This window comes from Hylaeus volcanicus, chromosome 2, assembly GCF_026283585.1.
Source record: "Hylaeus volcanicus isolate JK05 chromosome 2, UHH_iyHylVolc1.0_haploid, whole genome shotgun sequence".
In the NCBI taxonomy this organism is placed as follows: domain Eukaryota; kingdom Metazoa; phylum Arthropoda; class Insecta; order Hymenoptera; family Colletidae; genus Hylaeus; species Hylaeus volcanicus.
Genome location: NC_071977.1, coordinates 9668771 through 9695005, shown reverse-complemented (window position 1 = coordinate 9695005; position 26235 = coordinate 9668771). Strand labels below are relative to the sequence as shown.

At 40.8% G+C, this 26235-nt stretch overlaps 1 protein-coding gene across 5 annotated transcripts in view; it reads right to left on the bottom strand.

Annotated features, from left to right (window-relative positions):
• The window catches only part of LOC128872686 (uncharacterized), a 158391-nt gene that overhangs the window by 67736 nt on the left and 64420 nt on the right, over nt 1-26235 (bottom strand). For all 5 annotated transcript variants that reach the window (XM_054115634.1, XM_054115635.1, XM_054115632.1 and 2 more), the window contains one exon: nt 24317-25526. In XM_054115634.1, the coding sequence (XP_053971609.1) occupies nt 24317-25526 (1210 nt within the window). The remainder of the gene's footprint in view (nt 1-24316; nt 25527-26235) is intronic.

Genomic DNA, 26235 nt, shown 5'->3' with positions numbered 1-26235 from the left:
ATAATAATATAATAATAAAAATAATTATAATTATAATATTATTATAAAAAGTATAAATAAATTTATATGTAAGTGTGTTAAATCTGAATCAGAGTCATTCCAATCCAAAATTGCTCCTCATCACATAGTATAGTAGTAATACAGATATGGTGCGCTTGAGCCCTTTAAACAAAGGTAAGATCTCGAAAAAGTCCCAGGGGAGCTGGGACGTAACAGTATACAAACAAGTCTCTCTATAAAAAGTTGTTTGTACCGCGTTCGTTACGCGAAATTTTTGTCTAAACAAGATTTCTGCCCATTTCTGGAGGGCATCAAGCTTTACGGATGTTTATATCGGTCCTCGCGGCGGGAAAGGTACGCGTCGCGAGCATAGGCAGAGAGATCCCCCTGTGCAAGGCAGGTTCTTCCAAGACCAGTTTTTCTTTAATGCCGCGCGCCGGCCTGGCTCTTCATGAAGCAGTTTCTGCTGAAGCAGACAATGCACGATGCGGACGAGGCAGCCTCGGGGGGTTCGTATTTCATTGATATTGCATCGTGAATTTCCGACCTAAATCACATTCTGATAGCCAACCAACCCTCCGCTCCACCCTTTCTCCATCCTCTCTCATTTTTGCCACCCGTCTCCCTTCTCTTCCCTCTCTCTCTCTCTCTATGTATCGTATCGCGAAATTATTCACTGGCGAAGCCTCGAGGAAACTCGGGGAACTCTGGAACCGCCTTCCGCCAAAGGCTTTCATCCGTCGTTTTCCTACCCGTTGCATCTGTTCGCAGCTCGTCCCCTGATCGCGGTCTTGAATATTCCATTTGAGCCGCCTTACGCTGTCTTATTATGCAACAATTGTACGCTACGCGTTTTACTCGCCACTCGATGTTCAATTACGCGAGCAAATAATTCCATTACTTAGGGGATCGTACTCGATTGCATACCGCCAAATAGGGTATTCGAGAGACGTTTCCACTCCGAGGACGTGTTATACAGGATGTCCTGTAACTAGTGGTACAAGCGAGTAGGGGGCGATTCTATGTAAAAAAATAGAATCGAAAATGTAGAATAAAATTTTTTCATATACCGCTTTATTTTAATTGTAGATCACCTGCACTCTTGTTCGTCTGATCGATAAAAATCAATTGGTACACAGCGAGCTGATAAATAATAAACAATTACTGACATTCGCAGAAACGTCATTACTTTCTAACCCCCCTGATAAATTGTTTCATTTGCTTTGGTAATGTTACCCACTTGAAATTCACCTTGGATTACTTAGTCCAATTTTGAGCTGGGCCTCGTTAATCGGTCCCGCTTTAACTTCAAATGAAAATATCGTTCCGTATCGTTTTACCGTACGATTTCATTCAATGTATAATTTCAGAACCGCAAGAACGTGAAGACGTTAATTTCGTTCCTCGCCTATTCAATTGTTCTCTAGCGATTTCAACTGCAATACGATCCGACAGAAACAAACGAAAACTTCACTTCTATCACGCAGGAAGACGATTAATCTTTGTTCCCGTCGAATTAATAATTCATCTTCCACTGCCTTTGGGCATTGTCGATTAATCGTCTTCCCACCCTGACTTCCTTCTCTTCTCTTCCTCCTCCTTCTCTGTTTTCGACGTTTAATCCACGCTTAACGTTCCCACCAATTATTTACGGAATTTTGGGGAAATATTCTCTACTCATTCTATTGTCTAAATTAAAATAATCTGGATAGTCCAACAGTTTCGTTCTAAAAAAGAATCTCAAACACCATTCAGTTCTTAGGACTCCGAATTAATCGGACCCCTCGAGTTCGAGCATTCGATAAACGAGGTAAATATTGCCTTGTTTCGTATGAAAGCCGAACAGCCTGTGCACCAAGTTTTCATTTCATCGTCACCTCCGTTTCTCCATTTTCCACCCTCTTTGTCGACGCGAGGAAAATTCAGCAAAGGGACTTCGAGGAAAGTGAATCGGGAATTCTTTGATCGCAGCATCTGTTTCGACTCCTCTTTATGCGAGAGACTATTATAGCCTGAACAATTCATTGATTGAAATAATGATGCTGCTCGACGAAGCCTCTTAAGCCATTGGATCGTGGAAGGTAATGAATGATGAAACTGCCTTTCTACCGATACCATTGTTCGGAGTCCTCCAATAATAGTGTACAATTTGTACACGCTTAACCATTATTTCCTACAACGTCCAATTTCCTCGTTGCATGGCGCTCCCGCGATATTAATTCCGTCGGATTGATCGAACGCTATTTGCGCTTCCGGTATTTTGAGAATTCGAAAACAAAAAACCAACAGGCTGTACGAATTTAATATAATTGCATTTTCAGCTAGGATTCGGGACGTTTAAATAAAAATGTTTGGCTGAGCTCGTCAGCATTTCAGCTCGACTCATCGCTTGATGGAAAATATTCTAAGTTATAGCTTTGAAATAAAAACAATATTCAGTATGGTTATAAAAGCGAAAGCTCGTTAATCTACCAAGCTAATCAATTTTTGTTTTTTTTAATATGTCGTAGACTTTCGAAAGGTCGTGAATGCCAGTAAAAGGTGAGTGGTCCGGGTCTCTTTCGATCTATGAGAGGCCTTGGCTTGTAGACATTTGTAATCCTGTGTGCTGACGCGAAGAGAGTTAATTACTGCCGAGTCATCCACTCCTTTCTCACCACTGCGCGATGAAAACCGTTTCCCGATATGGACGATCGATGACCCCGCGTTTTTTTTCGGGGCTATCATCGTGCAGGTATAATAAAAGTGGCATTAACCAATTACACGCTTCTGCTCCGTTACCATTTTCCATCGCTAAATTTCCCGCAGAGCTTCTATCCCGAAATACTGTATAATTCAATTCAAGTTAACGTTTAATAACGTAGAATGGAAAAGCCGCGGCCAAACCATTTTATCAGGCTTTACAGCCACGGGATTTGGAAATCGCGGCCTCCCGCGTTTGGCTAATAAAATTTGGGAAACAACGCAAATTGCTGGAATAAACCCGGGCTCGAGTAATCGAGTTCGAAATAACTCCCTTAACGGGACCAGCGAAATTTTATAAGCGACTCTTAACGCTGCCGCGTTCGCGTGGGGGGCAATTCTATGTATGCACAGGCGATACAAAGTTTTCATCGGCAATTAACGAAGCGAAATTCGCTTAAAAGGCTGTAACGTGGACAGCATTAAACGAACAGCCGCGTAACTCTGCGTTTTGCGTGCCAGTCGCGAATCGGTCGTTGGGAGGGTTTCCACGGAACTTGCGTTCCAGCTTGTTCGTCGAAGGATTCGATTAACCCTTAGAATTGCCATTCGAGTGAATTTTGTGTTTCACGGTGGTACCAGGCGTTTATCGATCGAGGCGGAAATCATACCAAGAAATTACAAAATAAAAGAGATTTCTAGTCTGAAATAGTTTCTCTATTATGTCGATCTAGAGTATTCCAGTTTCGTAGAATATCAACTTCGTAAGAGGGTAAAGAAATACTTGATACGTGATTCTATAAACGTCCTATAGAGAATTTGTGACATATTTTAGACTTGCAGATATCGAATAAAAATGACTTAAAAGCCGCTCTTATCGAGGAATGGTTTCATCCGATTGAGGCTAAAGGAATGCATACAAAAAAAAAAATATATATACATGTCGAATTGAGTAACCACCTCCTTTTCGAACTCGGTTAAAAATATTAAAAATATATTTTGTAATTATAACTGTGACAAAATATCAATGTGTTACGCCAATTGTAAGTGTGCAAATACTTTCTTAACCCCACTGTATAATATTTTCTTAAATGTTCAACTACTGGTACACTTGTATACGTGCAATGAACGACAGTCACTACACGCTGAAATTAAATTCCACAAAGAAATAAACCCGACATGTATCAACGATCGGTTGTACACTTGTACCCGTGTCATTAGCGACTTTGCCGCGCGCAAAAATTAAATTCCACGAGAAAAAAAAACGATTATGCACGATGAAAAAAATAAAGTTCACCCTAACATGTAACACGCGCCACGTCGAAAATTGCGGAGTATAATTACGCCGAGGCGTTTGCATGCCAAACGTTTCGCGCAATTTATGGTACGCCGCGAGCGATCTTTCGTGGAATGTAAAATATCGCGCCGCGATACCGCGACGAACATGGAATTTAATAATACGAATACAATGTATAAAATTTATATGCGGTCCATTCGTTGTCGTCCGTGACGTTATAACGTTGAAATTCGATAGGTCGCGTTATAACGGACGTTCGGTGGGATTAAAATTAAATTGTAGTCCGTTTCGAGATTAACGATGTCTTCCGCGATGCACGTTGGGTCGAGCTACGAAGAGAGAGACTCTCTGCGGATTTCACATTACAGAGTTCATATATCACAATTAACCGCATGGCTTGGAAACGACGAGATTGGCTCGTTGAAAGCTGTCCGTGTCAAAGTGCGCGATGACAGGCTACACGGGTCCCGGAAACTTTAAGCGTTGGGGAATATTTTAACTATCCTGTTGCAGTGTATTAAGCGCAATCTGAAATCTGACACTTTTTTCAAGCACTCTGAATACGAGCTTGAGGAGGATCAACTGAGCTGCAAATAAATGCTCCGCTAGATACAGGTTCGTAATTTTACTAAAATTATCAACATAGTGTGTGGAACTATTCAAGAACGATAACCAATGTGCAGGAAGATGCTTGTATATATTTAGGAAATCTTTAACGAATAGGAACAAAATAAAATACTTGAATCGAGGATACAAGCACTAACCAACATTACTCATTTTCTTAGTCTAACACACCTGGCATCTACAGATAGTCTCGACGAGATTGGACACCTTCTTTCAAAACCTGCATTTATATGAAAACATTGACAAGCAAATAACCTATTAACTAGGGTATCTACCTTTGACGACATCCTCAAAGTTAGATACGGTACATCTGGCTTTGCGAATACCCTGTACCTTCATCGCGTCCACTCCGACAATGTCCACCATTGAGGTACGCAGTTCTCGTTCGATAAGAATGGAAAAAAAGAGAGTATACAAAAGGTGCTTGAACTCTTACTTGTCGATTTTGGCTCGAGCCATGTTGTCCCAGCTACGAACAGGGCAGTTGAGCTTGCTAAAGGACAATTCCCTCGATAAATAGGCGGAGCAGTGCCAGCTGTGCCTCCAGAAGATACTTCCGCTCACCCTTTCACGGTTCTTCAGCGACGACACCACACCTTTTTCACTCATTTCACTATACGACGACGGAAATTTTTGCCTCATCAAACACGCTTCACACGATCACATCTCGTCCCGCGACAGATTGAGCGAGGATCGCAAGCGAAGGCGTCGTTTCCTCCGTCCGTGGACCCAACTTCCGGGTTTACATTTTGACGTAGACAGATCGATAATCGAACCAGTCTGTTTACTTTGTTTCTCTCGCGGGCCGACTTTTGGACACGTTCATGGAATTCGTGGCTTTATCTTGCCCGAGGGATTATTGATCGCGACGTTATCAATCGCGACCAGCTCGCGTCACGGTTTTACATTTGGATCGTTTCTTCTAGAAATGTAGCTGCTGGTTGTTTTTAGTATTTTTTTATTGTTTTTGATCGAGAGCTTCGACGAACTACGAAATGTTTTTACATTCCCGACGAAGACGTTCTCATCTACGGAAAGGAAACATAAATAATAAAAATCCACAGCTCCTCTGCGCGTTTCAAAAAAAATTCCAAAATAAAGAGAACTTCCTGGGTAATCCAACAAGACACTATCAGGATGGAATTTTAGGAATCAGAACTGGACATACAAAACTTGGCCACTCTATCTACAAAATAAAAATGAAGCTCCGATAATGTATCTCAACGATCTCAGAATATTATAGCTTCTAAAATTGTTTAAATAAATCAATCTATTCCAAAAACGTATAACGTTCACTGATCCTGATATCTCCATATATCCAGATAAAAGTATCGACTCGTATGATCGGATGCAACGTCGACGATCCCTCGAAAAGTTTTACTTGGTTCCTAGAATTTGCGTACGTGACTGGTTTCACGAGCAATGCGCGACCATCGCGTCGTTCCCCGAAAGGTGTACATCTTCGTTTAATAAAACAGTTCTCCTATGGTCGGGATCGTGAATTTTCCGTTCTTATCCTGGACTACGACTTCGCGCAACTTCTCTCTCTAAAGTTTACGATAGTAGAAGCTTATCGACTTACATTCCTAAGTTATACACTCGTAACACCGATATTCCGCGAAAACTTACGAAGTAAGATATAGAAATGTACGACTTTCGGATGGTTTTCGTGTGACCAACGCGCTTGTAATACAGCGGAGGTCGTATGTTCGCGTGTCGGATCTACTTTGTACTTTGAACTGAATATTTTCATAGATTTCTATGTCTTTCTCATCGAACTGTAGAATGCAAGACATACATTGGTTAAATGATACCGAATAGAAATATTGCGATAAAAACTATTGTAGCTTATTATAAAAATAAATGTTTCGCGAGAAATTTCAGCAGGACGTTTATAGCGGTTTCTCGAGGAGCTCGTTGAAACCCTTCGCCGACGTACTAATGGATGGAAAAGTCACGTGCAGTGTTTCCCGTTGGCTTCGATCATTTACCAGGTCCTTTGAACAAGGCTAATGAAATTGGCCGAAGCGAAAGGGATATTCTTGGTGTTCATGGTTTGATGGAACACAGCGGTGAACCGAGTACCGAGTTAACCAAGAAAAGCAGACTGACCGCGGATCGATTCGAGATTAGTGGGTCTCGTTAATTCGAAATTGTTTAGCTTCCGTTTAATTCGACGGACCTTCGACCGTTCCTGACACAGATAGTTGGCGGTTCACGAAAATTTCTGTCGATGTGAATATTCGAACGCCCCCAAGAATCTGAGTCAACGAGTTCGACCTTAATTAAGAGGGAAGCAGCAGTTCAGAATCGCGCTGACTGCAAAACTTGAAATTTCCGAACAACTGGTTCTCGACGATGATTAAACAATTACTACAATTACACGAGGTATCTGTTCATTTTGTTTCGCGAACAGTCAGACATCTTCGAGTCTTTCAATGACAATTAGTCATTGCTACGCGATTTTGCTGTACGTTAGACGTAATTCAGACAGAAATTTCGTAAGACTCTGAACGCGAAGTTCGTCCACCGCTTCCTTTGTGGTATTGTCTCTCGTATGCGATTTGAGTCACGTCCGACAAATCCTCGAAGCTCATCTAAGCGGAAGAGAGCGAAAGACGAGCCGCGGATATCTTCGATTCCATCGGGACGAAGGTGAACAGGTTTGCGAGAAGAATCTCGCGAGTGCAGGTCCATGCGAGCCGACCTACTGCACTCGATGGGCCCGCAGACATATTTTTGAGCGTTCAAGGCCGGTCGATCGCGTGCACCTTTTGCCACGAATCCTCTTTTTACGAGGGGCGAATCCGGTCGTGTTGACCCAAGCGATGTTTGCCCTCCGGAATTCCTTCGTTAGCTAAGATTTATCGAATTGCCGAAGCAAACGGAGCGGTTTTCTCCACTTTTCAGTCCAATTAAACGTAGAACGATCGATAGGAGAACTTTCCTGGTGGTACACGTGGAATATAGTTCATTGCTTCGACCTAGGAAAGTATCGATTGGTTCGTTAAGCATGTAATGCTGTAATGGCAAGTAAAACAATCGACCGAGACTCTCGAAGAAACAATGCTACAATTAAATCCTTCGTGCAAGGAGTATCGTTTTCATTATAGGTCGGTTTCAGACAACTTACACGATTTTTGGTTAAAAAATATAAGTTCTACACGGGACAGGTCACCGAACTTGTTGATTGGATCAATCCAATTTATACGTACTAAAAGCGAAAAATGTCGCCTAGGTACTGACACAAAGGGGTTAATGAGTAAGGGTCAGCACAGGAATCCTAAAAAGGTTACGAAGCTCGTTCCAAAACTGCCGTAATAAAGGACGGTAATGTAATCAATACGCGAGACGTATGTACGGGTAGCTGCGAGAGCTGCTCCAAAATTTCGAAAATTTCCGCGACGTCGTGCGACGTTGATTCTGTAGCCATTCCACCGAGAAAAGGAATCGATTTTACTCACTGATAGCGAACGTCGTCGCTGACATCCGATTACTGTCGATTTCTTTGAAAACGACTTCTGTGTACGTCGCGCGCTCGGCTCGAGCAAGCCGGTTTGACGTTTCCCTCGTCCTCGAATAATTGGACAAGCGATTGAAAAAAAGAAAATAGAAAGGGTGACATACCGCATCGAGAATTTATAGAGATGCCGGTAAACAAAATGCGCATGGAGGGATGCGCAGAGATGCGAGGAGGAACACGTTGACGGAAGCGATAAGAGAACGTTGCACGACACACGACATGCACCCGGTTCGACGGTGCGCGGTGTACTGGCGTCTCGATCGCAGCGCCCCGCCGCGCCAATACACCGGCGCATAGCGATGCGCCGTGGAAACCTCTCGGCATCACTAAGCCGGTTCGCTAACCGGTGTACATAGTACATGTACACTCTCGACCACTTGCTCCCTACACAGGAAGTCTTGAATCTGTATTCCAGTCACTCTACATTTGATTATAAAAACATCAAACTCCTTTTTTCCGAAAAAAATTCGAGTTCACTTTAGGCCTTATGACTACACTGTGGATTTTATGCATTTGTGGTGTGCAGTAATATTAAAAACATACAAAAATATACATAATGTTGAATATACTGCATTATTTAATATAATCGTATTAATATTTCGTTTTTGATAGGTGCATATACCTTTCAGTTATGTTTTGCATGTGTTTATCATATTCAAATTTGTATCATGTACAAAATCCACAGTTTAAATATGACTCTTATCATCCACGAATTGGTCTAGTTCTTTACAACCCCATATTACGACGTACTTAATTTCACCAAGCATATCGGTACGCGTTGAAGTTTTCGAAAGTTGCAGCAGCTTGTGGAATTACTTCGATATTGATGATAACAGTGACAAAGTTGGAGGCCTTGGAGACTTTCTTCACGCGGGAAGGTAAGGAGACCGGTACGATATAAACTCGATATTAGTTTGGAAGAGGATCTTCGAACTTGAAGTATCTCGTGTATCTTATACAACACGCTTTTAAACTTCACGGATTAAGAAGATGTACGTATCTGTCTCAACTTCGAGGGCTGTAGGAATTGCAAATTAAATTCTTGTCACTTTAACCTTCTCATTCCCAAATTATTAAGATTCTGACTTTCCTTGCGAATATCAGATGTATAGTCGCGCTTATCGTTATCAATACAATGAATCTAAGGAACTGATGGTATTACATACACACTATCGTAAAGTTTTTAAGCATATACTCATAGATTTAAAGATACGGGTGCATGCAATATATATTACACAATAATTCAAAATAAATAGCTCTACGATCGCAACAAGACTGAAAGGATTATCTTAAAAAAATGCACTCGAATGAAATAACATAAAATTTGTAATTTAATCAAACGCTATTCCATTTTATTCTACAGGATTTGATCAAATTGGCGGAGAAACCCTGCCGATCGTTTTACGATGCCAGTAAAGCTTTCAATTCCAGACGGAAAGAAAACTGCGGATTCGACATTGGGATTGCAAAAGCGTCGATAACAATTGCGTATTTGCGTTCAGTCGGCAACAGTCGTAGTAATTTTTATCGCGACTCGAACCGATTAATCACGTCCGCGTTCGATAGAATCCGACAGGTTTATGAATCACGATTTGTAACGCGCAGGAGTACAAGCACGGGCGTTTCTTATCGCGACCTGTGCTCGAATTGTTCAAACAATTTCCTACCGAAGCACGAGAGCGTTCCAGCTGGTTGCTAATCAAGTTTCGTTTTGACCTCTCGAAGCATGAATTTTTTTTGGAGGAATTTCCCACGCGTTTCAAGCTACGCAAGGGTCGATAAATATAATAGAAGTGAAGAACGAAAGTACATTCGTGAAAGTTAATAATTTTGATAGAATTTAGTGACGGTATACAATTTTTATCCAAATGCAAACCATAAAATGTTTACTCCTCTTGTTGAGGGATTCTATAGTGAATAACTTATTATCAAATTTTTGTTCTTTTTATTATCGATTGTAATTATAATAATGAAAAACTAAACGTCGACATATGTACTCGAGGGCGTGAAGAGGTTAAAGTATACGTACAACGTACACAGAGAGAAGAGATTGACACTCCAAGCACGACAGGAAGGTTCAAGCAGAAAGGCTTCGTTTTGCAACCTGTGTACCCAATTACGCACGTATTGTATTGTTATGCGTGGAGTATTCTGACCCGGTTAAAGAAATGCGAGGGAAGGAAGAAATCGTCAAAGAATTCGTCACGAATTCAACGCAATCCTCGTCGAATCGTTGATCGATGATTAATCGCCGAGCTTTCCATGGTAAGAACTGAATTAAAGACTGTCGACGTGTCGAACCTGAGATTAGATCAGCGCATAGTTTCTACGTACCGTAATGCAGGCTAGATCTTGACGTTGCTCTCCGTTGGAACAAAGGCGCGTAACGATCGTTATATTCGGTCGTTAATATCTGATGTCTGCGCCAGGTATGCATGTGTGGGCGCTACCGAATGCCCCGCGACTTGCAATTTGCATTCAAGACCGCTGCAAGCTGATCTCTGCTTCGACTCGCATATATCACACCTAACGATACTTATGTCCGTTCGACGAACACCCCGGCGACTTATTATGTATGCCTTAATCAATTACGTACGTAACGTGCCAGAAAATTAACGAGACTGTAACCTTTTGGTAATTACGATAATTTACACCTCGCGTATTATTACGAAAAAAGATATAAATTTACTATACGCATTACAGTCTCCGAATATAATTTATGTATTGCACCCTCGTATTTTTCGCGCAAATGTTCAAAACCACTTTTAACTTCATTTTATACGTCGTAGGGGTTGCATGGCACGACTTGTGAACGAAGTGAACGAAGTAAACGAAGTAACATAGACTATAAAGAGCCTAGCACAAGCTGACTTCAAATCCTGTTACGAAGGGTGAGAAACTTGCTGGCGCAGGTGTATTGTGTCCCGAGGGTGTTAATTTGAAGGGGTCTCTATTGTTCCTGATAATTAATTGGATATACGACTTTGAACAAATTTAGTCTCGTCACTACTTCGACACACCTCCTGCTTCATTTTTCTTTCTCGAGGTCAGCGTCCTTTGAACGAGGAATCTCATTCACCGATGAAAAGTGATGTGGCCTACGCATGGTAAATAAATAATCAGCCTCGCGACGACCGCGTCGTCCTTTTCGCAGCATTTGTCCTTCAAGGTTGAAATCGATCGAGAATCGAGCTTTTGCAGATTCCTCTATCTGGACCAATAGATATTTCCTTGCGATTGGCTCCCAAAGAGGACCCCCTTAAACTTCCCTGGAGCCCATTCGCGAAGGCGTTCGAGTGAATCGGTAAATTCCCCAAACCGTATCTTCAGACCCCTTTGTGTGCTGTTCTGCTCGAGCTGATCCGCAAAACGTCCTGGTTCCATCTATTTTACCGAGCTCATTGATTTACGAAGCACTCTTGGATCTGTTTACGACATTCCCCTTACGACCTGGTACTTTATTTCATGGGAATTCGTCTGCGACGCGACGACCCTACTACCTACACGCGCATTACGTTAGACACTTTTTTAATACGCTCCCCCTTTGGAAAAGTACGATTACTCGCATGTTTTTCAACTTTCCTCTTGATTATACGCATCGAGAAATTGATAAATTCAATAATAACAGTTTGTCAAAAATAGACAGTTTGTGTTGCAACTGATGTTTATTAAAGTGTTTAATTATTTCTTCAATAGTTATTGCATTGAAAAATCTTCGTACATGTTTTACGAGCGTCCTTGATACTATATTCTTAAATATCCATATATCGATAACGGATTATAAAACGCTTTGGTATAATAAACTTGTACATCTGTGTAAAATATGTCGGATAAATATTTAACGATTTGTATTGCAAGAAACGTTTTGACTACAAGCACCAACTTATTTTGGGTTTCTATAGAAATCTAGAAATCTATAGGAATTATTAAAATTTTGTGATATTTTTAATAATCTCACGACCCTCAAATAACTTCGGACAGAGGAGGAATGTTCTTTCTACTTGCAGAGAAAACGATATGTCAGCTGAATAGGGAACAAGTGCTGGTGCCCGGCTAAAGTTCAAGTTCTTGTGCGTGTAATTTTCCAAACGCAGCGCATAAATTTTACGCGTCGCGGGGCATCTGTTCTGAACTTGTCAAACATTGCGGTCGACGTTATGCAGAAACTCCATGTAATTTCGGAGGAGAAGCAACGTGGAGCCCCACCCTTTCCCAGCTTCGACGTCGTGTTTCTACGCGAGTGATCCGAATATCACGGCCGAGTGTGTTCCATTCGCCCAGGTAGCTCATAATTTATGCTTACAATTAGACTAGCATCCATCGCAGTGTACATGCACGCGTACAAACAAACCGACGAACACGTATGTACAGCGCACTGCCATTTCCTCGGAAGTCGGCGCACGGATGGCGGCAAACGTTGCGCGACAACGCTTTGACTTTGATATTAATCGAGGAACCCATCTCGTATCATCGCCATTTAATTTCGTTGGAAACGTGGCAGACTCAGCGTCGAATCTAGAACCTGTTCCAAAAATGAGCGAAATTCGTATTTGTGTAAGAGTTTCGGGTAACGATGGAAAGACAGAATTATTCGTATTTGAGAAAGAAGGAATGAAGACTTTCTTGTCCAGTTGCTTTATAAAATTTTGCCCATCAATGGTCTTCACGCATCGAGGATGAAACCCTTTTGAATAGGATAATCAGTTTAAACAACACTGCTTTGAAGTCATCGATGCGAAAGTGAGGATAAGGTGAAAGTTATTCTGTTTTCATTATAACTTCATTTCACTTCGGTGGTTTGTATTAGATAGGGTGTTTGGTGGTTCATGAGAAATATTGGAAATTGAATTCAGAACTTCAAAACAAGGAGTTCAAACGCGATATTGTTTTGAAGCTATTGGCGCGAAAATGAGGATAAGATGGAAGTTATTCTATTTTCGTTATAATTTCATTCCACTTAAGTGGATCGTATTGTGTAGTGTGTTTGTTAGTATTGGTATACTTGTCCTTTTTATCACATATCAAAATTAACCAACATTTCCACCTTATAATATAGAAATAACTAAACTGTTTCACCTATCCATGTTTATGCTTAACCTCTTCAAAAACGATTTCTTTTGTTATTATCAAATTTTTGTTGCTTTTATTATTGACAATAATTATACTTATGAAAAACTGAACGTCCACATATATGGTCAAGGGCGTGAAGAGGTTAAAATGAAAGTCATTTCCTTTATCCAAGTATTTGTTACAATTGCTCATTCCTACCCGATTTCCTGCACGGAATTCCTGCACGCTTTTCTGTTTACGGATCATACCTCCACTGTGCATGAAACGAAGTGCAATAAAATTCGAACGCAATTCAATCCAGCTCCATAGGAAAGCCTAGGGCAATTCGTCGAACATTATCGTCGTCTTCTACTCCGCGTTCTTTGTGACCCTCTCTTTCCTCCACTTTCCACCTTTCTCGAGGAGAAAATATTATGTTCGCGCACGATATGTGCCATCTGAATATGTATTCCATTCTGATACGGAGTACTAAGCTTTCTTCTTCGGTACTCACCGATTCGATTTATCGTTAAAGAGATCCCATCATTGAGGACCGAAGCATGATGATTTTTCATCGAACAAACTGGCCCCTTTAGGCGTCTGTCGCGATTAAAATGAATAAAATGCAAAGCGTTAATACGTTCAACGAGATGCGTAATTACCGTCGTACATATTTCGCGAGCCCGTAGCAACGACGCCGACGCATGGAATTCCCGTCATTAATCCAGCTCATTATGTGACATGCTAACGTAGGAGTGCTATGGGTTGTGTTTATGGAATACGTAGACGACAATGCTGGGACTGAACGATATGAATTGGGGCTCGCTGAAATTTGAACGAGCCACTGGCTTGTGCATACGAGGGAAGCCAGAAACTGCGAACAAAAATATAAAGGAGATCGAAATAGTGAAATTTTTGTGGACTTTCTTACTGCAATTCAATCGTTTCCAATTGTATGTTGTAAATGGTTTGGTAATTTCAAGTAGAAACCAACAGAATTGGTGACAAAAATCTTTCTTCGTCTTTAATCATAGTTTCTCGCTGGAAAGGGATCATTCCATCAAGACCACGAGGCGCGAAGATACGCTTCTCCCTTTACGAGTCCTGAAAGTGTAATCGTCGACGCAACATATGCTCCTTCCATCAACGTTTCACCCGTAGACCTCAAAACTTTAAAGCTCCATAATGCCATGAAAAATGGCACAGTCGCCGCGAAATAAAAACGACACCCGAGGCGCGAGCTTGAACGTGACCGTGCACACGGTTTCATAGGCGTCCTTATCGCGAAATCCATTTGCATGTAACATCAGCTCGAGATGGTACCAAGACGCGTAAATTCCACTACGACGACGTCACTTTTCAATGAGAATTACTCGTGTTCTTAGACGTGGCGCGAATTAACGTCACGTATAGCGTCAAAAACGAAGCCTCCGAAAGCTTTCAGTTTCGAGGCACGGGCCTGAATGCTTAATCACAAGCTGCTCGCACGAACGCGTTCGTTTAAATATTTCAACTATTCGCTCGTTCCTTGAATGAATTATTTAAGCGCAACGTCAATCCAAGCACTATACTTTCATTACTATCTGTTGAACGTTTTAATGAATCGGTAGGAGGAATTCTTCTTTGATAGTAAGAATCGAATTAGATTATGAAAATCGCGTTGCAGTCGGAATTCGAGTTTCTTTGCTTGAACGAACGGGAGTTAAGTAATAAATACAATCGAATTTCTTACCGGGATGTCAACTCGTATTACTTTTGCACAAACAATACCTGATCGCGAACGCGTGAATTGGATTGTACAACGTTTCTGCGATATTTCATCTCATTTTCTCTATTCCATTACAGTAAGAGCTTCTACATAATTTTCATAACAAAACCACAATGTTTGCAATGTATCATTCCCAACGCGAACGAAAATTGAGACACGTTTGGTGACTTTTGCTGGAATACTTTCGAAAATGTCGGCTCCAATGATGGATGCGATTCCGTTTCTTTTTCACTGGGGCACAAAACTTTCCTGGTTCCAGCACACGGAATGGATAGTTCCTTCAAACTTCTGACGGGCCTGAAAAGTTTAGCAGAGACACCGCCCCCGTATGCAAATGAATAATTAACAGAACAGAGAGAAGCAACGCAGGGCGAGATAAAAGTTAGTGACTCGACGTTTCTAGTTTCTGAGGCGAGGACCTACTCGTGGGGGAACTAATTACATCCAATTGTAGCTGTATTTCGTTTGACTTTTTTCCTCGACGTCAAGCGTAATTTGATAACGTTCCAGCATTTAGCGAAGGCCCACTAGCGATTGTTTTACAACGTAGGAGTAAATTTGAATTTTTGTTACGAAAGCGCATCAGGGAAGTTGCTTTTGCCAAATGTTCAGCATAATTTCTTTGACACGGCGAATTCAGCGGAAAGAGTTCCCCCATAAGCAAATATCTCGAGTGTCAGAGTTTGAACACCCGTTGCATTCGGGAAAAAGCTGATTCAAATTCGACGAGAAATCGAGACAGCATGATTGCAGAAACATTTGAAGACGGTAATGAACTCTCTTCCGGGTTTCTTTCAACTCCGGAAAGCATTATTATTATTCCTTCAGCGTGAAATTACTGTGGACCCAGAGGGGATTGATCTTGAACGAAGAAAAGCCCTGTTCGAAGGAACTCTATTTTCTGACGTCATGAATGGAAAATTTTAATACACGCAGCTAGGAAGAAACTGACGAATCGTGAATTATTCTGTAAAAAGCATCGCTCTCGAATCAAATATGCATAGCGGATAGAAAAGCTCCATGTTTCTCGAGTAATCTCGAGTTCGATTGACTCGCTGGGCTTGTGGGAAACAAGATGCCTCTTCGTGCCCTTCTGAATCCATAATATTGTTGTTATTTTGTTTTCTTTCGGTTTTGTTGCTTTTTTGCTTTGAACATTTCACCCGCAGAAAGCCGCGTGCTTGACCTCGATAACATTCAGTGATTAATTTCAAGTTCCGCAAGGGAGTATCGACGCGACACAAATGTCATCTCTGATTTTCATTCTGTAATTGATTTGCTCGTGCACTCCTCGATATTTTCGCAAATTGATATGAACAAAAAATAAGTAAAATGTGTGAAAAAGCCTGTGAAAGAACCCACGAGCTTGCGTTCATATTATAATATTATACTTTCGACTTTGATTGATAATCCTGTTCGCCAATAAAACGTCGAAAGTTACCGCAATCTCGTTATATCAGTTAATTTCGAACGGAAGGTAGAATTTCGCAAGTGGATTAAAATGATCATTTGCCTAAACTGCGTTCGTTCAATCCAATAATTACTGACAGAAACGTTCCGTGCTCACCTCGCAAATTAGTCTAAAGTGCACTCGAAACATTTAATGATGCCAGTAGTGTTTTAACTACGTTACTGTAAATGCTATCGGTGGAAACACTATTCGATATTCATAACTGCAGTCATTGATACAATTTATAGTGATAGGCAACAGTTTCCACGTTGCCAACGGTGAAATCTCTGTTCGGAGGTCATCAGTATAACTCTAATGACGCGCGTGAAGGGATTTTGAAAATGGGATTTCAGTAATTATTCCTGTGTAATGATCTAAACCGAATAATTTAAGTGTAAATTCAGATTTAGAAATATTCCATGTCGCGAGTGGAAATCTCGTGCAAATAACACGACATGACGTCAAGAACGACTCAACTAGTCCATTTCAATTTTTAATATTAATAAAGGACATCTTTCCATACCATAATTCTTTGAAATATTTTCTCTCGAGTGAATCCATGTTGCCAGTCTTCATTCTTTTACCATAAAAAGTGAGTTTACCAACCTGACGAATTTCATATTGTAGATTATAGTTCAATTTCACTGTGTGGCTTCAGGCTATTCTACGAGGTGTGAGAGTGCACGCAGTAAAAGCACGTTTTTCTCAACACGTTGCATGTTAAAGCGTATGGACATCGCTATACGTCAATTTTCTAGCTATAAAAATTCTAAAATCTTTCGAGTCAATGAACAAAGCCGCGTGCAAAATTTGAGCACGATCCAAGCTACATTTTATCTATAAAAATTCACAAGGACACTCCATTTCGGTTATGTAGAATAAAATTTTTCATATCGAATCTAAACAAAGTGAGCTATAATTTTTACGTGACCTTTCATATAATACATTGCGACTAAAAAGATAATATATTCAACCATGATATATCTGATTTCTTTAGTCCGCAATATTCCAAGATCTAGAAGCTAGTTCCATCGTATATTATTTCTAGAGGAGTCAGAAATCATACTGGATTTCTGGAAGACAGGATCGAAACGCGAATTCAGCAAGCGATCGTCTCTCGTAACGTTAGTCGACCTTCTGCATTGTCGGCAGTGAAAGCATGTAATTTCATCGCCTCCATCGTATCATTCGACCTCAACGGGTGTACGTTGCAGGTGCAACGCACCGTGGTTCGCTCCGAGTCAAGTTAAAACTCACCTACGTGAGCAATTCTTGTCAAGCAAAACTCACCGAACGAAATGCAAATTAATTTTATTACCGGCCAATCGATTCTTCCTGCTCCGGGAGAAATCTATTCTACGCCGCGTTTACGTTACAAACGACTATACTGATCCCCTTTCCGGATACAAATGGCGATATTAGCCTTCTTTTCGGTCGAACAAAATGTACGAACACGATTGATCTTTGTACGATGTTGTGCAAATTTCCCACGTCGATCTGCATTAAAGTATTAGATTGTACCTATTATTCAAAATGAAATTTTCGAAGAACATTAAATATTGAAGGAACTTTTGTTTATTTATACTCGGCATAGCCCTCTGAACATTCTTTGTATAAATTAATTAAATCTGAAAATTAATGAAAAGGACAGTCCTCTTAAAACATAAGAAATTTTAAATGTTTTCATGGAATGTAAAAAAACATGAATCGTGCAGACGCGATTGATGAATCGGTCGGAATCGGGGGCTGGAGGAGTGGCGCGAAACGTAATTAAAATCAATAGGTATTCGATTTGATGTCTTTCGATGGGTGTGTTCTTTGTGTTCGTTTCGAGTGGCTTAATCGATACGAGTGCAGCTTTTCAATTAATCGAAAACCGTTGGCCATAAAAGCTGGAACGTTATTGCCGCAACGCGCGTGTGTCGGCAGTATAGCGTTTAAAGGCGACGGAATACAGGTAGCAACGGGCAGGTGAGAAAGCGGGATGCGAGGCCATCTGTTAGTTTCAGAATAAAGTAGCTGGCGCAGGTCGGTCCTAATAGAACCTCCAGGTAGCGCTTACAGCAAAGAAATCAGCGGCGGGAGAAAGTGCATTCGCCTGGTGCAATCGATGCACCAATTTAAACTTGACACTCACCCTTGTCTTTCGTTATCCAACCGGTTACCAGTTACATAATCGATTCACTTCTAATTAATCGAGTTGAATTTGGAAAATTCGAAACTTTACATTCATGAAAGAATTATATTTTTAATTTACATCGATTGTAACTATAATCCTCTTGCACTGTGTTTAATATGATTTAAGCAATAATAAAATCATTATTTTGTTTATCCATTACTCTAAAAATAGCAGAAACGATTGAGTAATAGATAGTTTCCACAAAAACCTGACGAAAATGACGTGATAAATTTGGAATTTTAAGTTTACTACCAGCATTTGATTGATAGGCGTCTGAATTATATCGTGAACGCGTCTATTATAAATTTCCATTTTTTACCTGGTACTTGTAACCATGAAATAGTATGAGTAAAAAATCCCGCACTTAGATAACAACAAGATAATTGCTTCTACCGTGGAAATTTTTAGGTAAACATTGACGGAAAAATATCTGACATACTGTAGCGTGACTACAACGATTAATTACTCTATCAATCCAGCCAAGAATTTGTCAAATGAATAGCAATTCCTGTGTCTATTTGGAATTCATAGCCTTTGCAGGTTTCTATGAATTTCCAATAGGTTTGAAAACCAAACGACCACCTGTCGCGTAAATTCCGATCCTTCGGAGATTAATACCATCTGCGTACACGAAGTTAAAATAATAATACATGGTAAATCGAAAATCAAATTAAAAGGTAGTGATTCGTATCGAATACTCTAACACGATTAACTGACAATTATGTGAGGGAATCGAAGTGTGAGTGTAGTGTCATCTCAAGCAAAATGGAAAATATGAAAATTACATCAAGGAAGGAGAAACATGCGAGTGTTATTCAAAAAATGTAAATGAATAAACACATATAATTTTTGTGGCATTAGATGTTTTCCAAGTGTAATTAAGTAAAATTAGTCTATTATTTTTACAATAATTTGCTACAACCTTAACTGCCTGACTTTATTTCGCAAGAGACCTATCTTAAGCAACTGTCACTATAAATTTTAATGGTAACGCTATGCATATTATCTCTTCACAATCTTCCACCTTGAAAATACCTGCTGTCAAACTTCCAATAAATTGCTTCTGCTAACTACACGAGAAGGTTACCATTCACGATACGCCGGATATTTATAACTATGTATTTATTGCGTTCGAAACTAACGGATACACCTAAAGCAAAACCTCCATTTTGGGTGCACGAAATGAAAATTCAAAGATTAATGTTCCGAGCGTTTCATAGTCCACCAAACGCTCATGAAATATGAAATTAAACGCCACGAAATCGACGATAGATTTGTCCTTCGATACACAACTGCTTTTTAAAAATTTTCAATGAGTGGGTGGCGACATTCGAGACAGAAGCCGAGAGAAACGTAAATGAGCGATCTCATGGTCGGGTCTTGGAACTGTGTGAATAATTCATGAAGGAAAAATTAACAGTCTATTCACACGTGAATGAAAAAGGAAACACAAAGAAAGCGCCAATTGGGTAAAAAGAATCTAACAGAGCATTGTCACGTAGAAAACGCGTGACAGCGATGAAAAATTAAGAAATATATTGCTGAAATATACGTGTCAATTTGTCCATGCTATCCAAAGTTTTATTGCTCGAGTATGTATTTTCACCCTCAAAGTAGGGTGCGAACCCTAAGGAAAAAGTGTTATAATCCAAGGGAGCCGTGAAAGAAAATTTGTAACACAAAGAAATGAGTGTAACTTATCTCCTTTTAATAATAAATTGACCATTGGAGCTTCACAATTGTTGGAATATATTTTTCTAGTGTCATCTTAGACGTTTCTGAAAATATTGGTGTCTATAAATCGAAACATACAAATATTTTTGTTGTGGGGTGCCGTGCAAAACTTTGGAAATCTGTGATCTATAATGTTCGATTATAAAACATGTATTAAAGGAGATGTTATTTCAGCGAGGCTATCAGGATTTATATGTATTTTTTGAAAAGAATGGGTCACGAATCAAACGCATACGTAACTGACGGAATTATCTCTAGGCTTGTACCGTGGTCAGAATTTATACATTCGAACGTCTTCTTCGGAATATCATCGAACGACCCTTCGCTGGTTTCGAAGAGTATTTTTATGCGAATTCTACCGCGAGATATGCGAATACACAGGGGAGCGGGATTGCTCCAGAAAGTTGCGCGATTCAAAAGAATAAAGAAGGAACAATAAAGCTCACGACTTTGCGAAAGTTTTCCTTTTCCGGATTAAATATTGGCCAGAGACTGGGAGAGAACTTCCTACTCGTTGCTCGCTTTAAAAGTCCCAAAACACGTGAAATTCGTCGGAAATTCAAACTACACGCGTTTTTGCATGAGTCGGGTGAACTTCCACTAATTAAACAAATAAGAAAAGAGATTTGACGAGACGCGATTTTGCTTTCTCGGTGGGATTCTTTTCTCAATTTTAACAGATTGTTGACCGGCAATTTTAAACAGAAGCGAATTCATGTCACCGGCTATTATTTCGTAATTGAATGTGGTAGAAACTACTGAGTGATGTAAACCTAAATACAGAGAAAAGTATATTCTATTCTTAAAAAAGAATGAAAAACCTAGAGGACTAAATACGTTGAGCAAAGTTTTTGCAATATTCTATATCGACCTGGGTTTCATAAATTGAAATAGATCATGCAAATGTAAACACGCCTCTCGTGACCGGTCAAGCAACGTTTTGCCATAAAAACAGAGTTAACTCGTAACCGGTCAACAATGCGTTAACGTCAATACAGAATATATCGTACGATGCATTTACTACGATACATTACTCCTATTGCATACAAGTTACGAGTAAAAAATTTATTAACGAGCGCAACGCTCGGTTGGCATCGCGTTACGAAACACAATGGGGTTGAAACAGTATTAAATCGAGTCTCTTTAAGTTCAAGCTCACCCTAAAACAGGTCATCCATTTAATTATGCATCGTTTACTTTTTCTAGGTAGTTCGTTTCGGATTATCAATTTTTTGCAGAATTCTTCCTTGAAAAATCGAGCATGCACCGTTCCAACATCGAGGTAATATATTTTGACGAAATTAATGGCCCCCAGTGTATTATAGTGTATTATAGTCTCATCGGGGTTCTGGTCGTGCTCGGTATAAACTGGAATCGCGCGTGATGAGCAGTGTAATGTCCCTTTGTCTGGTGACAGACGTGCTCGCGGATTTTGCGTGGGCAACGCGTGGGCGGCTTTACACGCGGACACGACCGGTTCGACGAACGTACGATTACATAGCATTACACTTTGCACGTTTGTACGTTCGTCACTTGAGAGCATCGCTTAAGTTTCCGTATCTGCTGAGCCATAAGGTGGAGTGAAGTGACTTTCATGCGACACCGTGCGACAAGCGTCTCCTTCCAAACATTGCCATAGCTGCGAGCACTTGTCGCTAAGCAAATTCGTAACTCGGAATTTTGAAACCAACACGTGCTTGACTCGAGCGAACATCGATTTGAAAGTCAGATTTAATTCATTGCTCAATTAGTTTGTTATACTTGTACCTTTACACTGATTTTGTTACGCCACTGCATCGACACTTTCACAAAATCCTTGTACCAATGTATTGATGGATTCGCACGGTTACAAAGACACCTCTACTCCGTTATATCGACGATATAGCATCAATCGTCGATATCGTTACATGGGTATGTTTGGAAAAGAGTTGCGCACTCGCAGATGGCAGAAAAGCTTAACGGATGGAAACAATACGTCTATGACCTGAATATTCTTGCTCGTTGCATACTAAATGCACTTTCGGCGTGCAACGAGTACCATAAACGACTCATTGTACCACTGAAAGCATCCATGCGGATATAATTCAGTCAGAAAGTTGCCACAACGAATAGGCAAAGATAGGAAACGGAACTGTTTCAATCTGAAATTAAAATATTCTGGAGAAACTAGTGGTGCGGGTAATGGGGAATTTTAAGGGAAGTTCATCAACGGTGTCGATCGTTCCTAGCACTTAAGGGTGTAACAAAGGGCGTGCGAGTCGGTTCGACAGGTTGATTAAAGCACCAACGACGTTGTGTGCGAGAATTAACCGACACGTGTATGTTTACTTCACGGGCGAATCCACTATGGAACTAATGAAGCTTCAGCTTCGAGACGTCACGTAGAAGAGACTACCTAGATCCTTGTTTCTTCATTTTTTAATTAAAACAACTAGTTGTAAGCGAAGAAGAGAATTCCTTTTTGTTCTTGAAAAATGACGTGGTAAATAAGCAAATCAAGAACATGAATAAAAATTGACAAGGGAACAAGAAGAAACTTTTTTATTACATATAGGATTGGACTAGATCCATAATTGAATTAAAACTATTATCTGTAAGGGATGGAGAGAATTCCCTTTTGTTCTTGAAAAATGGCATGATAAATAAGCACCTCTAATTTAAGAACACAAATGAAAATTGACAAAGGAACAAGAAGAAACTTTTTACTACATATAGGATTGGACTAGATCCACCATTGGTGTACTCACAGAATCGAATCTCCGTTCAGCAGGGGTTGAAAGCATCTACTGCACGTAACGTGTATGCAATTGCGCCATTAGTAACTTTGTGCTACGACCTACGGACTATCACTCGTAGCAAGTGAAGTGGTGCAACCGAGAACGAAGTAATTGAACTTGTAGAAAATTGGATTCCGCGTGTATTAACATTGTACGAGCTAGAGGGATCGGTGCCACCGTGGAGTATGTACACGATATCGTGTAGTTTTCCAATAAAAAACAGATCATCTATTCGACAGGGTGTACGTGTACAGGTTATGCGAGATTATTCCGCTCAACATCAATTTCCTACGTGGTCATAGCGCGCCGGATCGATCGGTCCGGTGGAATTAAAAATTGATGGAAAACAAGATTACCGCGGAGGTGGAAAAATTCTTAAATGTCTTACGACAGTCGCTGAGGGATTCGTGTGTTCGGGACATTTCTGAGTGGAGTACCCGATGGCTTTCGAATGGAAAACCAATTAGAAGAGCAATCGTACTTCCAGGCAACCGAGCAACTCGGTAATCTGAACTAGGGGATTTAAATAACACTGTCGCTTGTTCCTTGCCCTTGAATTGGATAAACGGAGGTAACTCCGGCTCACCTTACTGCGTGGCGTTCTGTCGAGGAAGTCGTACTGATCCTCCATCGAGTAAGGGAACATGCACGAGGGAGTATCGTATGAGGTGATATTGCATAACGTCTCTGATACCTCTAATTTTTGTTTAATCGAGCTGAGTATTCGATAACTAAATTGTATAAAGATATCTTCTTGATCTTCTTTGGTCCCTCACTTCGATAAAGTAACCCTTTGCACTCCTAAGGCCACCTGTACTGAACTTGAAGGCGTTCTACGTCCAGTGCCACTACCCACAATTTATCGTTAAGTTTTGACATTAAACCTACCATGACAATGGAACATATGAATTATACACAATTGTTTCATGCATTATTCAATTTATAATATAATTCTATAATTATATAATATAACAAACTGCAAAGAGTTTTTCGTGGCAGTTGAGTACCTCTAAATTGCTTGAAGTGCAAAGAGTTAATTAGTATCGAGATTAATAATTCTTGCTTTCTCTTTCCTTTCTCGTGGTACTCGTTATTAAGTAGCAGACCAAAAAAAATGGAAGAGCCGTCTTCCTCTCCGAAAACAAAATTACACGGAAGCGCTTGTCACGTAGCACCACGACGGCGACGACCAAAGCAATCTGAAATCAATGGAATCGACTTTCGGCGACTTACCCGTCGGTGTTGTGCGTCAGAAAAGATTTCGGCAGAGACAGCGATCGCTGATGAGGGTCCAAACAAATATCTCCTGGCAGGGAATCGTCCCCTCTCGTGGGAGCACTTCCAGGCCTGGACAGCATCCCGTCTCTCGGCGGTTCCATCAGCGTCTTCAGGGAGCCAATCACCGCGTCCTCCATCGGGGTGGATGCCCCGGAACTTTTCGCGTTCCTCGGACTCTTCGTCACCGTTCGATCGGACGTGGTGACCCAAATATCGCTGCTGGAAGACGACGAGGTGGTCGACGACGATACAACATGACCACTGGGCGATCGGTTCACGATACCTTTCCCCTGCACCGGTGACACTTTTCTGTCCTTGTTTTCGCAACCTTCGAAGCTACCGGCGAACTCGGGTTTTCTATAAAATCGATGATGCTCCCTCTTCTCCGTGGTCGTGGTATTCCCATTGGATCCTTCGAGCGGCGACCATCGATTCGGTTGCTTCAGCACGCTCTTCGGCTGCCTGTCCTGATACTTGGACGAGTTGGAATTATTTTGATCGCGATTACCTCGATTCCTGCGCGACGTTGTCTCGCGATCACGGTACTCGCGTTCGTCCATTCGCTCTAACGAAGCTGGGGACGAGCTGGCGCTTCCTCTGCTCGCGTGGCCACCGGTGTCCGTGGGGAGTCGCTGATGGGCAGGATAGCTCTGGGACAACTTCATGAATACAGGGGCCTGACTGGGAGAGTACAGCGTGTCTCTCTGCGAGCAGTGCGGCCAGAAGTCGCAGGTGCTGCTGTTGCAACGCAATTTCGTGTCAGGGCTGACGCAAAAGTCGTGGTTAGCCGTCGCAGGATTCGCGTTAGGGGTAGTCGCGCCCCTTTGTAGAGTCTTCGGTCGTCTGGACTGTTGCTGCTGCTGCTGCTGCTGCTGCTGTTGTTGTTGTTGCTGCTGCTGCTGCTGCTGCTGCTGCTGCTGCGATTGTTGCATCGACGAACCGGCCGATTTCAAAGACTGCTGCTGCATCGATGATATAAAGTAAACGTCGTAAGTGCTCGGATTCCCTCGCCTTTGCTCCTGACTATCCTCCCGGCGATCAAAGCGACTGGGGTGGAGATTTCTGGCCACCACGCGGCTTCTCGTTCCGTATAGAAACTCGGTTACCGTCTCCGTTTCACGGAGAAGATCTTCGTTCAATGCGTCCTCGGTCGACTGTGCTTTTCCTGAGAAACACCCACGAACAAGGTACATGTAGCAATAAACGAATCGTGCGTCCTCTATAAAACTACAGAATGGGATACATGCAATCAGTCCCATAAATATTCGTACCTAAGAAATCTGTCTAAGGTTTGATGTTGTAAAGTTTATTCACGTACATATTTACAACGAAATACTTTTTTGAAAATATCAAACCTATCATTTAATTTAAACAGATTTCTTTAATAGACATACAAGGTACGAATATTTATGAGCCTGAGTGTATGTATCAATTTCATGTTTTATTATTCAGTGCATGCTTTCAAGTATATAGTAGATATAGTAGAAATTAAATATATCCGATAATCTAACTGAATATTCCGAATATCACATGTCACAATGGACTATAGTTACTTACTTTATTCGTTTGAAAGTGAATTGTATCATTGAGTCATAATTAAATTAAGTCTATACTACATGGTAACGTAACATGAAGGTCAATTAGAATTGTCCATATAATAATCTTAAGTGGTTCAAGTTAGAATAAACACACATATATATATATATATATATATATAAAAGTATACATGTACATGAAATGTAAATTTAATTAACATACATGATTCCACACTTTCAGATAAACCGTGTTTTCATGGAAGATTTAATAGACAGGGTCGAAAACGTATAACACTGCTTGAATAGAATTAACAGATGTGTTAATAACTGAGCAAATAA